The sequence below is a fragment of the Salmo salar genome, chromosome 16 (genome assembly GCF_965601325.2).
Source record: "Salmo salar chromosome 16, fSalSal1, whole genome shotgun sequence".
Classification (NCBI taxonomy): Eukaryota; Metazoa; Chordata; class Actinopteri; order Salmoniformes; family Salmonidae; genus Salmo; species Salmo salar.
In genome coordinates, this window is record NC_138306.1 from 64,788,336 (window position 1) to 64,802,759 (window position 14,424).

At 43.5% G+C, this 14,424-nt stretch overlaps 1 protein-coding gene across 2 annotated transcripts in view; it reads right to left on the minus strand.

Annotated features, from left to right (window-relative positions):
* The window catches only part of LOC106574311 (pyridoxal kinase-like), a 30,154-nt gene extending 17,096 nt beyond the window's left edge, over window positions 1-13,058 (minus strand). Inside the window, exons 1-4 of one of the 2 annotated variants that reach the window (XM_014150144.3) lie at window positions 12,575-13,056; window positions 7,210-7,264; window positions 3,809-3,913; window positions 1,220-1,303 (exon numbers count right to left, since the gene is read on the minus strand). In XM_014150144.3, coding sequence (XP_014005619.1) covers window positions 1,220-1,303; window positions 3,809-3,913; window positions 7,210-7,264; window positions 12,575-12,664 — 334 coding nt within the window. In that variant the 5' untranslated portion in view covers window positions 12,665-13,056. Of the gene's footprint in view, window positions 1-1,219; window positions 1,304-3,808; window positions 3,914-7,209; window positions 7,265-12,574 lie in introns of both variants that reach the window. The other variant, XM_014150145.3, reaches the window with a different exon arrangement.
* Window positions 13,059-14,424: the final 1,366 nt, after the last annotated feature.

The window sequence follows — 14,424 nt, forward strand, 5'->3', positions numbered from 1 at the left end:
GTCAGTTAGGATCACCACTTTATTTAAAAAATGTGAAATGTCAGAATTCTTATTTCTTTCATCACATGCATTACCCTGAAACCCGGCTGAAGGCAGTTTAGCTGTCGAATAACATCTGTCAGCTTACCGATCATTGCATCTGTAAATAGCCCACCCAACTGCCTCATCCCCATATTGCTATTTATTTTTTTGCTCCTTTGCACCCCAGTATCTCTACTTGCACATTCATCTTCTGTACATCTATCACTCCAGTGTTTAATTGCTAAATTGTATTTTTTTCCCCCACTATGGCCTATTTATTGCCTTACCTCCCTAATCTTACTACATTTGCACACACTGTTCATATATTTTTCTATTGTGTTATTGACTGTACGTTTGTTTATCCCATGTGTAACTCTGTGTTGTTTTTGTTGCACTGTGTCACGGCTGTCTGAAGGATCGGACCAAAATGCAGCAGGTTTGTAGTTCCACATCTTTTACTTATTGTGAAACGTTAGCAAAACACCAAATACTTGAAAATACAAAAACAACAAACCGTGACGCAGAGAGGAAAACACACTACTCAAAAGATAATAACCCACAAACAACAATAAGAAAAACCCCTACTTAAATACTGTATGATCTCTAATCAGAGGCAGTGAGGATCAGCTGCCTCCAATTAGAGATCAACCCCAAACAATCCCAACATAGAAATAGACAAACTAGAACTTAAACATAGAAATAGAAAACATAGAACAACCCAAAACACCCCCTGTCACGCCCTGCCCTACTCTACTATAGAAAATGACATCTTACTAGGGTCAGGACATGACACACTGCTTTGCTCTATCTTGGCCAGGTCGCAGTTGTAAATGAGAACTTGTTCTCAACTGGCCTACCTGGTTAAATAAAGGAGAAATAAAAATAAAATGAAATAAAAATAAAATCTATTAAATGTATTGCTTCGGAGGCATGAGAGTGTGAGGCGTTTCTTCTCTTTGTGTCCTTACGCTTCTACCAACCCCAACCTGACGACGATGATACAATAGCTAGGGCCAGGAGTTTTTCTAGACCAGTTCTCCCTGGTCAGGTCAGGTGGTCAGGAAAAACTCTTGGCCCTAACAATAACCCATACAGGTATCTTGAACTTGTGATCATCAGTGGTCGAACCCCACCCTGTCAATTTGAACAGATGTGCAAAACACACACACATAGGGGTGACATAGCGAGGGATACACACCATACACAAGGTTAGGATTGGCCCTCTTCAGCTCTTGTACAATGTCCACAACCATCTCCAGAAAGGAAGTGTCTCGAGTGTACCCTGAGGGGAGAAGAGGATTCTGGGTCAAAACCAACTCCTCAATGTCTCAAAGTTTTATACAGTTCACTGCAGACAAAAACAACCCCTCACCCAGGGCTCTAATGACAGGATCAGGGATCATGGTGTGACAGTGAGGGTGTCAGTGCTTTCTCAGAGTGGACCCAATTAATGCTTCTTCATGGACCATGTCACGCCTGAGATTCTCATTGTATTTGCATAGAGGCAGGTGGAGTCTTTTCTGCAGTGTTTGTGTGCATGTGAGCAGGACCGCTGTCGCCGCAGTGCTGGCTGTACGTACAGTAGGTAGGAGATAAAGGCCAGAAAAGAGGAAGACAGAGAGGGAGAAGATTCAATGGGAATGCTGATGTAAGGCTTGTTTGTGTGGGTGCCTCACTTTTGTGCTCGGCCACCAGGCTCTCAGTGAGGGAAAGCCCATGTCCTCATGGCTAATTTAAACACACAGGGGCTAACTGTCTCAACACCAATTCCCTTCCTAGCCCCTAACCCTAGATTTTTGCCAATCTGAAGGGTCTGGATAGGTATGAGTGGAAATAACGTCACACTGCTTGCTTAGCGTCTTGGCACATACCGAGGGCTCGAACACAGGACCTCTGCCTTGCAAATATACATGACCGCCCTCCTGAAGCTAGCTATTTGGCAGCGCAAGTGGGGACACTTCAGACTAAGGAGTGACTTTCACACATCCCTATGCACTACATGAGCAGTGTATTAGTTGAGCTTCCACCATATTTCTTACATTTTACCGATCTGTAAATTACGAAGATGTAGGGCCACGGGAAGAGTTGGGAATAGGGAGCAAATTGGCACGGCTAGATTCTAACTCAAACTTCACTTACTCAGTTTATCCACTTATTGGATGATATACGCAGTGTACCTCATGCCATGTATGCGACCGCAGATACATCTGTAAGTCCCATTTCTAAGCTATGTGTCTTACAGACAAAGTTTCAACTGACAAATGCTGTCTGTCTCACACGCTAATAGTCTTGGTCACTCCTAAGAGTCTATTTAAGGTGAACCTTTTCACTGTTGGTGATATACAGTACGTAGCCTAACTGATGTTTTTAGCTGTACTCACCTCTTAAGTCTCAACTACTCTAGTGTGTCCGTAACAATTACTTCCAAATGTCTAGCAGTCTGTCTTAATAAAAGAGCTGACCAACCAATAGTCTGGTAACTAGAATGTAGCTGTTCCAACACATTCCAGTTTAGCCACATTTCACACCTCGACGGATTCACAAGGACTCGGAAAGAATAAAACCATGACCTTCACTCTCTCCTCTCCTCTGCGTGTCTGCTCCCTCTTTCTCTCTCCCTCTCTCTTCTCTTCTCCTCTCCCTCTCAAGGTGATAGGAGAGGAGACGTAATCCATCAGGGAGTGCCAGCGTTTCTGTTCCGTCTCTCTCTCTCTGGGCCTGGGGTAGCAGAGCACGACGGCCACCACAGAACAGTGGCTACAGGCGAACATCTGACAGCCTGACTGACATTAGGTTCTGTAAACCCTGCAGCCGACACCATCTCTGTCTAGGTGACTTCATGAGGCTCATATCCATCTACCTCTTCCTGTCTTCTCCCTGTCTAGGTGACTCCATGAGGCTCATATCCATCTACTGCTTCCTGTCTTCTCCCTGTCTAGGTGACTCCATGAGGCTCATATCCATCTACTGCTTCCTGTCTTCTCCCTGTCTAGGTGACTCCATGAGGCTCATATCCATCTACTGCTTCCTGTCTTCTCCCTGTCTAGGTGACTCCATGAGGCTCATATCCATCTACTGCTTCCTGTCTTCTCCCTGTCTAGGTGACTCCATGAGGCTCATATCCATCTACTGCTTCCTGTCTTCTCCCTGTCTAGGTGACTCCATGAGGCTCATATCCATCTACTGCTTCCTGTCTTCTCCCTGTCTAGGTGACTCCATGAGGCTCATATCCATCTACTGCTTCCTGTCTTCTCCCTGTCTAGGTGACTTCATGAGGCTTATATCCATCTACTGCTTCCTGTCTTCTCCATGTCTAGGTGACTTCATGAGGCTCATATCCATCTACTGCTTCCTGTCTTCTCCATGTCTAGGTGACTTCATGAGGCTCATATCCATCTACTGCTTCCTGTCTTCTCCCTGTCTAGGTGACTCCATGAGGCTCATATCCATCTACTGCTTCCTGTCTTCTCCCTGGAAAGCTACAGAGGGAGCTGAGGACTGACGAGGACAACATCTGTCTGAAGAAAATGTACGCCTTGACCAGAAGCAGGCACTCTCTGAAGCTATTGACTTAGCTAACTGCTCTCTATAAAATGTTTCTTCGGCTAGCTAACTGTTATCTCCTTTTTTTCTCCTTGTTTCTTTTTTGTCTGTATACTGCAATTCAGCTTTTAGCAGTGAATGTGTACAAGGCAGTCTAACCAATCATAAATACTTGATATAAACGAACAACCATCCCGTCTGCTAGCACCGCTACCCTTCACTTCTTTCTGTGTGTGCGTCTCACCTGTGAGAACATAGTCGTAGTGGTGGACGTTGTTGAGCTTGATCCCCTCGTAGAGGACGTGTAGCTCGTCAGCGGTCAGCACCTGGCCTTTCCAGTGGGAGTAGCCTAGGACAGAGGTCAGGGGTTAGAGGTGAGGGGTCAGGGAGACAACATGACAATTTCCACAACAGAGTGACAACACTTCCCCTGTAATGGATTTAACAATGGTGGCTCCCTCCACCAATGCTTTTAAATCTATGACAGGGATTGAGCCAGTGCAACTTTGGGGAAAGTGTGAAGAATCGGGACACAATCAGAGCAACTGACAGTTCACAACATAGGCTAGTATCTTAATTCATTTCTATGGTTTAAATGATGAAAAAAAAACAGTTAACCGTTAACAGCTGATGTTTTTTTCTACACAGAGGAGGCCTAGAGAAGCCCCCAGCCACAGTGAGACGGTGCCGCAGGAATTGTGATGTCACACTTCAGGTGAGTCACCCAGCAGATCACATGGTGTGGTGCTGGTTGCCTAGTAACAGGCCAGAATAAAGCCTGAGAGGCTGAGAGCAATAAAGAGTTGCCGCTGCTCGTGTGTGTGTGTGTGTGTGTGTGTGTGTGTGTGTGTGTGTGTGTGTGTGTGTGTGTGTGTGTGTGTGTGTGTGTGTGTGTGTGTGTGTGTGTGTGTGTGTGTGTGTGTGTGTGTGTGTGTGTGTGTGTGAGTGTGTGTGTGTGTGTGATAGAGGGGGGAGGGAGCCAAGGAAGGAGAGAAAGGGCTGGCTCTATTCGTCATAATTTTCTGCTGTCGCAATTGCATAACTCGCTGCTGGGAAGAACATTTTCAGCTCGTCACAATCCAAGACACACACACATACACAAACACACACACACACGTTTTCTTCAGCACGTGCAGAGTGAAGTAGAGACAGAGATAGACGCTGCGTATCCTTCCCCACTGAGAAGATAACCGCCACTGCGTTTTGAGCTGAATCTACCCATCAGGCCCTGCTTCTCTTTGCCCCCCTAAAGCTAACACAGAGAGACACTTTCACACACACACAGCAAAAAACCCTGTTCTTTAAAACCTTGCAAGAATACTATTGGGCAAAGGAAAATACAAAATGTTACATCCCAAATGGTACCCATTCCCAATATAGTGCACTACTTTTGACCAGAGCCCTTTTGCCACTATAGGGAATAGGGTGCCATTTGGTACACAACCAGAGATAAAACTGTCATTCACATAAATAAAGTCTGAATCCTCCTCATTGCAGTAATGTTTGATGTGTAATGAGCGGAGTGACCCTCATGACTGGGGCAGGGTTTGGGCCTCCATTGCTATGATGTTCCAGAATCTAAATGATGTGTGATGTTCCACACAGAAACTCAATTAACTGTGTGTGATTGTGTGCTTATGAGCGGTGCCTGGAGGTTGCGTCCAAATTGACGCCCTATTCCCTACATAGTGCACTACTTTTGACCAGAGACCTATAAGCCCTGGTCAAAAGTAGGACACTATATAGGGAATAGGGGTCCATGGTTTGGGACACAGCCTGACAGTTCATAGAATCCCTGGATATCTGAGCGAGATTACTGTGAGACTGACTGACTTCAAAACGGGGCTCCTGTAACAAGGGTGGTTCAGAGAACCTTGCTCGCATGTTGATTAGTAACCTTTCCTGAGACTAAGCCGGCCTACACAGTCTTGTGACATACAAGAGACCCAGGTTCAAACTACAGTTGGTAACATTGGTGCTGTAACCCGGATGGGTTTATGTGAGGCGCAGGAGGAGGTCAAAGGGCAGTAAAGTGTAAAGGATGTTGCGCCTTCTTCACCACACTGTCTGTGTGGGTAGACCATTTCAGTTTGTCTGTGATGTGTATGCCCAGGAACTTAAAACTTTTCACCTTCTCCACTGCTGTCCCTTCGATGTGGATAGGGGTGTGCTCCCTCTGCTGTTTCCTGAAGTCCACAATCATCTCCTTTGTTTTGTTGACGTTGAGTGAGAGGTTGTTTTCCTGACACCAGACTCCGAGTGCCCTCACCTCCTCCCTGTAGTCTGTCTCGTCATTGTTGGTGATCAAGCACACTACTGTTGTGTCGTCTGCAAACTTGATGATTGAGTTGGAGGTGTGCATGGCCCCGCAGTCGTGGGTGAACAGGGAGTACAGGAGAGGGCTGAGCACACACCCTTGTGGGGCCCCAGTGTTGAGGGTCAGCGAAGTGGAGATGTTGTTTCCTACCTTCACCACCTGGGGGCGGCCCATTAGAAAGTCCAGGACCCAGTTGCACAGGACAGGGTTCAGACCCAGGGCCTCCAGCTTGATGATGAGCTTGGAGGGTACTATGGTGTTGAATGCTGAGCTGTAGTCAATGAACAGCATTCTTACATAGGTATTCTTTTTGTCCAGCGGGGGTAGTGCAGTGTGCCCTGTGATGGCGATAGCGTCATCTGTTGACCTGTTGGGGCACTATGCAAACTGAAGTGGCCGGTAAGGTGGCGGTGATATGACTAGCCTCTCAAAGCACTTGCCACGGGGCGGTAGTCATTTAGTTCAGTTATCTTTGCTTTCTTGGGTACAGGAACAATCTTGAAGCATGTAGGGACAACAGACCGAGATGGGGAACGATTGAATCTGTCCGTAAACACACCAGCCAGCTGGTCTGCGCATGCTCTGAGGACGCAGCTAGGGATGCCGTCTGGGCCAGCAGCCTTACAAGGGTTAACACGTTTAAATGTTTTACTTACGTTGGCCACGGAGAAGGAGACGTAGGCTTTGTTAGCGAGCCGCAACGGTGGCACTGTATTATCCTCAAAGCGGGCAAAGAAGGTGTTTAGTTTGTCTGGAAGCGTGACGTCAGTGTCCGTGACGTGGCTGTTTTTGTTTTTGTAGATTTCCTGTAGACCCTGCCACATACGTCTCGTTTCTGAGCCGTTGAATTGTGACTCCACCTTGTCCCTGTTCCGGCATTTCACTTGTTTGATTGCCTTGCGGAGGGAATAACTACACTGTTCATTTTCAGCCGTATTTCCAGACCTCTTTCCATGGTTAAATGTGGTGGATTGCACTTTGTATGCATCGCAGAAGTTAGAGCAGCAGTGGTCGAGAGTATTAGCCCTGCGTGTCAGGCAATCAATATGCTGATAGAATTTAGGTAGCCTTGTTCTCAAATTTGCTTTGTTAAAATCCCCAGCTACAATAAATGCAGCCTTTATGTAAACTGGAAACATTGTTTCCAGTTTACATAAAGTCCAGTGAAGTTCCTTGAGGGCCATCTTGGTGTTCGCTTGAGGGGGAATGTACACAGCTGTGACTATAACTGACAAGAATTCTCTTGGTAGGTAAAATTTCAGTGTATTTCCTGAATTGACTAAAATGTAAATAGAATTGACCCCAACCCTGCTGTACATTATATGTACCTGTATGATTGGAGAATTGTACCGAGTTGATTGAATCCACCTCAAACCCCAGAACCTGTGGAAGAGACAGACAGAGCATTAATCAAAGCATCGCGAAGAAGACGAACAATGTGGGTACCGGCTCGTGGTAATGGCTGGAGCGGAATTGGTGGAATGGAATCAGATGCCATTCCATTTGATCTGTTCCAGCCATTATTTTGAGCCGTCCTCCCCTCAGCAGCCTCCACTGGTGGGTAGGTTAATTACTTAGGCCCCTCAAACTCAACTCTGGACCTCGAAGCCAGTTCCACTGCTTTTTTTCCATTGTTCCCCTCTAATCAGGGACTGATTTAGACCTGGGACACCAGGTGGTGCAATTAATTATCAGGTAGAATAGAAAACAAGCAGGCTCCGGAGCTCGTAGGGTAAGAGTCGAACACCACTGATCTAGGCTATACAAAGGGCCAGATTTAGAGATTTGGTGGTCCATTTAAAAATGCCATTGAACCAGCCCCGAAAAGGGACATTTTCCCCCCATACATTTGTATTATTCCACAACTAAAAATACATTTTTCGTAGTGTTTAATGCATGCAATTCGGAAATGTATTCTACCTATAAAGCTGTTGAGTCAGTGACTAACAGTGAGGGTCCCCTGGGCTATTGGGGCCCATTTAATTTGTCTAAGTCCACATCATACGGTGGAAATAGTCCACAAAGCTAGTACAGCCCTACACGTTTTAAATGACCCGCCATTTTACTTATATTTGGACTAGCAGTTTCAGCTACCAATACAATAAGGTTCCTAGTAGTCTTCAACTGAAATTACATAATGTACCTGGTGGAAAGCCTCATGGTTACACTGACTCCTGCACTGTATTTTTAAACATGACTTGACCTTACTATAAATAGAAGGCAACGGTTTTGACTTAGAGTACCCACACTAATAGATTTTACTTACATGACTTCACATGCAACAGATTGATATAACCAGTGGCGACTCGTCATTCAGGGCAGGTGGGGCAGAGTCCCTGTTTTGAGCCCCGCATGTAGCCTATAACCTGTTTTAGAGAAATGTTATCATCTAATATTTTATGAGCTTTCATTGTCCGCTTATATGCCCTCTTTATTTATCGTACAGTTCTAACTTGGTGTCAGAAAGCGAAATAAAGACCATGTTTGTATGCGGCTTTATTATCTCAATAATAATTTTTTACATTGTTCGCAAACTGATATTTGACATGTATTAATGCCAAAATAACATGCAAAATGTTACATGGTCTCTTTTTTGCTTTCTTGAGTAAGGTAGCTCCAAAATGCCTAGTTCAGTGCTTTCTGTGGCGGTGGGGCAGCCAGAAGAAAATACAGAGCGTAGGGGTTGGTAATGTTCTCTAGTTGCGCCGTGATTGGCTCAGTGTTCTGTCAATCATTGGGACCCTACGTCACTGCAAAATCTACGGGGAGAGCTTGAAAATTCAAGCCCCTTGTGTGCTGCCATAGATTTACATTAGAAGTGTCCATTCAAGAAGGCTCAAGGTAATTGGACACAGATAAATGACGTTAAATCATGTCATACAGTACCAGTCAAAAGGACACACCTACTCATTCCATTTTTTTATTTACTATTTTCTGCATTGTAGAATAACAGTGACGACATCAAAACTATGAAATAACACATATGGAATCATGTAGTAACTAAATCAAAATATATTTGATATTCTTCAAAATAGCCACCCTTTGCCTTGATGACAGCTTTGCACACTCTTGGAATTCTCACAACCACCTTCATGAGGTAGTCACCTGGAATGCATTTCAATTAACTGGTGTGCCTTGTTAAAAGTTCATCTGTGGAATTTCTTTCCTTCTTAATGAGTTTGAGCAAATCAGTTGTGTTGTGACAAGATAGGGCAGGTATACAGAAGATAGTCCTATTTGGTAAAAGACCAAGTCCATTATGGCAAGAACAGCTCAAATAAGCAAAGAGAAACGACAGTCCATCATTACATCAAGACATGAAGGTCAGTCAATCTGGAACATTTCAATAAATGTGATGGTTTCTTCAAGTGCAGTCGCAAAAACCATCAAGAGCTATGATGAAACTGGCTCTCATGAGAACCGCAACAGGAAAGGAAGACCCAGAGTTACCTCTGCTGCAGAGGATAAGTTCATTAGAGTTAACTGCACCTCAGACTGCAGCCCAAATAAATGCTTCACAGAGTTCAAGTAACAGACACATCTCAACATCAACTGTTCAGAGGAGAAAGCGTGAATCAGGCCATCATGATCAAATTGCTGCAAAGAAACCACTACTAAAGGACAGCAATAAGAAGAACAGACTTGCTTGGGCCAAGAAACATGAGGAATGGACATTATACCAGTGGAAATCTGTCTTTGGTCTGATGAGTTCAAATTTGAGATTTTTGGTTCCAACCGCCGTGTCTTTGTGAGACACAGAGTAAATAAAGCTGCAGGATTATCTCCGCATGTGTGGTTCCCATTGTGAAGATAGGAAGATGAGGTGTGATTGTGTGGGAGTGCTTTGCTGGTGACACTGTAACTGATTTATTTCAAATTCGAGGCACACTTAACCAGCATGGCTACCACAGCATTCTGCAGCGATACGCCATCCCATCGATCATTTGTTTTTCAACAGGACAATGACCCAGCACACTTCCAGGCTGTGTAAGGGCTATTTGATCAAGGAGAGTGATGGAGTGCTGCATCAGAAGACCTGACCTCCACAATCACCCGACCTCAACCCAATAGAGATGGTTTGGGATGAGTTGGACCGCAGAGTGAAGGAAAAGCAGCCAACAAGTGCTCAGCATATGTGGGAACTCCTTCAAGACTGTTGGAAAGGCACTCCAAGTGAAGCTGGTTGAGAGAATGCCAAGAGTGTGCAAAGCTGTCATCAAGGCAAAGGGTGGTTACTTTGAAGAATCTAAAATATGTGTTTAACACTTGTTTGATTGCTACTTTATTCCATATGTGTTATTTCATAGTTTTGATGTCTTCCCTATTATTCTACAATGTAGAATATAGTCAAAATACCTTGAATGAGTAGGTGTGTCCAAACCTTTGACTGTAGCTTTGATTGGACTGATCATTTCAACATCATACTTTCAAAATCTTAGCTAGCAAGCTAGACAAGCAGTCATAATCATGAATCAAGTGGACAATCTACTGGCAAATGATTTTTAATCCTTGTCATTATGAAGACAAATTATAGATAAAACGTATTGGTGCTCATCGGCCATTGGACATAAACATTATACAACAAGTTGGAAATCGCATATTCAACAATGAGTGGTTTGGAAGGAATCAGTGGCTAACTGCAAGTGTTGCAAAGCAATCACCAACCTACTATTCAGTGGAGAGGATATGTGGTCCAAGTCTGGGTTTAAGGGTCTCTTTTCCAAGCTTAAAAGGATAAACATTCACATGCAATACCATGGGCCAGAAAAAGTTTAATACATTGGCCATACTGTCAATCCAGCCTGACTTCTGCCACATTCAAAACAACTCGGAACTGGGAAATCTCAGACTTCAGTGAGTTCAAGACAACTGGGAACTCGGAAAAAACGAGCTCTGACTGGGAAAATACGTTTTGAACAGTCATCCAATTTGGAATTCCAAGTCGGGAACTCTGGCCTCTTTCTAGAGCTGCAACCTGAAGATCACTGACGTCATGACTCAACCTTGTTTTTTTGAGTTCCCAGTTGTCTTGAAAGCACCATAAATCCAGAGAATGGCAGACTTTGATCACAAAGTTTGATGACAAAATTTGCCCACAAGAAGGACCGCCGTGCCACCTTCCTGTTCAAGTGATTACAGCACAACAAGGTGAGTCCAAAAATGTATTGTATGCTGCTGAATAAATGATGTAATATGCCAGGGAGATATGTATACTGTAGCTAAGAGAGTTATACTAAGTGTATGTTGTGCAGTAAGCTGTTAGTAGCCCATGTGCCTCTCCCTAATCATTTGGTCCCTTTCCCCCATAACTTAGCCTACTGTTCTGATTTGGTGGTGCACATGTAGCCTATAGACTGTTTTAGAGAAATGTCATCATTGAATATTGTAAGAGCTTTCATTGTCTGCTTATATTCCCCCTTTTATTCATCCTACGGTTCTGACTTGGTGTACAGGGTGAATACTGTAAGAATGGCCCATGTTCTGAATTCTGTCGCTGCACATTTCAAAAGTGCTGAACAAATAATTATATGTACTAGGTCTGTCTAGACTCGCTCAATAATGTCTTAATCGGAATTACGGATTGATCGTATCCGCTTTTCGTCCCCTTATGCCATAGTTTGTACATCTCAATTGTCAGTAGAAACCACATTTGTTTAAGCAAGTCAGCCATATCAGCTATGTTTTTTAAAAGGGCAGTAAATGAGGCTGAATGAACTGTTTAGCTGCCAGACAAGGCTCCACTTATGTAGCCAGGTGTAGCAGTGGTAAGGATTCACTCCATGGTGCTGAAAAGAAAGGGACAGCTTTATGTAGGCTCTAACAGTCCATCATAGTACAATTAATGTATTGTTTAGTGTTGTGTAATGGCTTTGCTGGCATGCATTTGCCACACCAAGACATACATGCTAAAATCGCCACTGGATATAACCAATTGAAACAGGCGGTAAATAATTTTAGTGAATTATTTTTGGCCTCAGGGTTTAATCAAGATAATTATATTAAAAGCTCCTGTCTCCTCTTTAGTGACGTCAGTCAGAGGAATATACGATAAATACGTCAGTCATTCATGTTGAATCTCTCTGCTGTCTTTCTTGACTGATAGGATAGCAGACACATCGGATTCCCAGCTAATTGAGGACAGCAGAAACTGAGGATTCCCAGCTAATTGAAACGCCTTTACGGTCATCATCTATGACGGACCTGTACATTTGGATGACAAACAACGTTGTTCAGGGAACTAATGACCACCATGGTACCCAAATCACAGCAGTGTCTAATGTGATGAGGAGGATGAGAAAATGGTGATGTCACGATGGTATTGATTACGAGGAGGAAGAGGATGAACGGATGACACACGGACCCTATTGACGAGATTGCATTGCTGCAAGAGTAAAATCCGAATGTTCTTCACGAATGTCACACACGTCCATGCTACAGGGTTCTGCATAATCCAACAGGCATGATCATGGAATGAATATTCTCGCAATTTATCACTGCTGATAACAATATGTCTAATGATTGTTACATGTAAAATACACTATCATCTCTATTTATTTGGTGTTCAGGGATTGTCATCACCACTGCGAGCGCCATAAGGGCATTTGCCATGTGACCTTTTGCTACCTGCACGGGCGCACAATTGCGTTACATTAGCTCATCAAAACATTGTATCAGAATATAATAGATACCTACCTGTAACGGAAATGATGCCGATTTATTGCCAACATATCCCCTGACAACATGACTCTGAATTGACAATACTCTGCATTCCATTTCGTGCATAAAGTTAGAATAAAACACGCTACACAATCCGCGCAAAACAAACGCAGGTTTTGTGTTCAGGACTGCACGTAAAGCAGCGATCCCGAGTCCACAATCCAAGGTGTTTTCAGTGAGGGTAAAATCAGAATCCAGCCACTAAACTGAAGGACATGGAACCCACACAGAAACGCTCATTGACGAGACACATCATTATTCTTCAGGCATTCGTGACGGGCACCTAAATCCACTGACATCACAAGCGCAATAACGGAACGGACGTGACAGCAATATTGTGAAATAGAAAAAAGTGTGTTGCTTCTATGCAAACCACCCGTAGTCCTTTACGATGTTATCGGTGGATTTCAAGGGCAGGTGTTGTGCGCACACAAGAAGCATGGAGCTAATTCGAATGAAATGAATACACATTTTGTAGGTGGAGCCAAACATTTGGAGCCAGGGATTTTGTTACTATAGAATTATTAATAGAAGCAAAGAACCCTGTCTAAAAGGACTGTAATGGGAGCAAGCAGAGCGAGGACACTAGACATTTCTTTGGAACAAGAGGCAGTGTGGGAATCTGTTCGGGGTCTTTCATTATGTTATACGTTGTGGTCTTTGCTATCTGGTTGCTATCTGGAATCCTTGGGACGTCCTTACACCATAGGCGCGGGAAGAAGGGGGGCTGTAGCACCCCATGAAACATCTGAATAAAAAATAATAATCTAAATAAAACCAATTACAAAGTAGTGCACTGGTCCTTTACTATTCCTGTAAAGTTATGTGCAAAGACCTAAAACATGCCCACATCAAATTAAATATTTTTCTTGATCAAATAACATGGAAAACAACCACTGTTTGTGCAGTACTAATTTAGCATACTTACAAACCACTTAATGTACATTACTGTATTGTACATAGGCTGGTCATCTATGTTTGTACCTGTAGACTTTCCATCACCATCAAGAAAAACGATGCACAATACAGTAATTGAGTACATTGAGACATCAAGTGGTTTATGATGAGATGATGATGCTCATTTGGTAGAGCATGGTGCTTACAATGCTAGGGTTGTTGGTTCAATTCCCAAGGGGGACCAGAAAGAAAATGTATGCACTCACTTCTGTAAGTTCCTCTGGATAAGAGCATTTAGTAAAAGGAATGAATAGACCATTTAAGTTTTTACATAGAAATATGTTGCATTTGCAAAGTATTTCAAGAAACTGGAAAACGTATATCAAACAAGTATTATCAGATTAACTGTTTTGTACAAATAATTATGAGACTCAAGTTACAAATGCTGGTAAACACTCAAATACAAATACATTTAGTCAAAAATAAATCACAAAAGTAGTGCAATGGGCCTTTACTAGTCCTGTGTTAGCTGATGTCTGTAGCACGGGCCAAATTATTTTTGCAGCATGCCCACCCCCAAACTACTTACCGCAGCTATGCCCTACCCTAAACCCTAATCCTAACCTTCACCCTAACCTTAACCATAACCCTTACCTAACCCTAACCTTAACCCTTACCATAACCATTGTACATTTCAACTTCAATGGGGTAGGGACGTCCCAAGAATCCTGAATAACACGGATCTATACTTTATTGGCCATTTACATGGAAAGGCATTTCGTGACGTCAGCATACAAATACACAAACACAACACAATATATTACATGCAGCATGGAAAACTGGAAAGTTAGTACGCAAGTCACACATTTAGGCTACATTTTCACATATTCAAAGTCTCTGCGGCTGCATCATCCTATGTCCCACTGTTC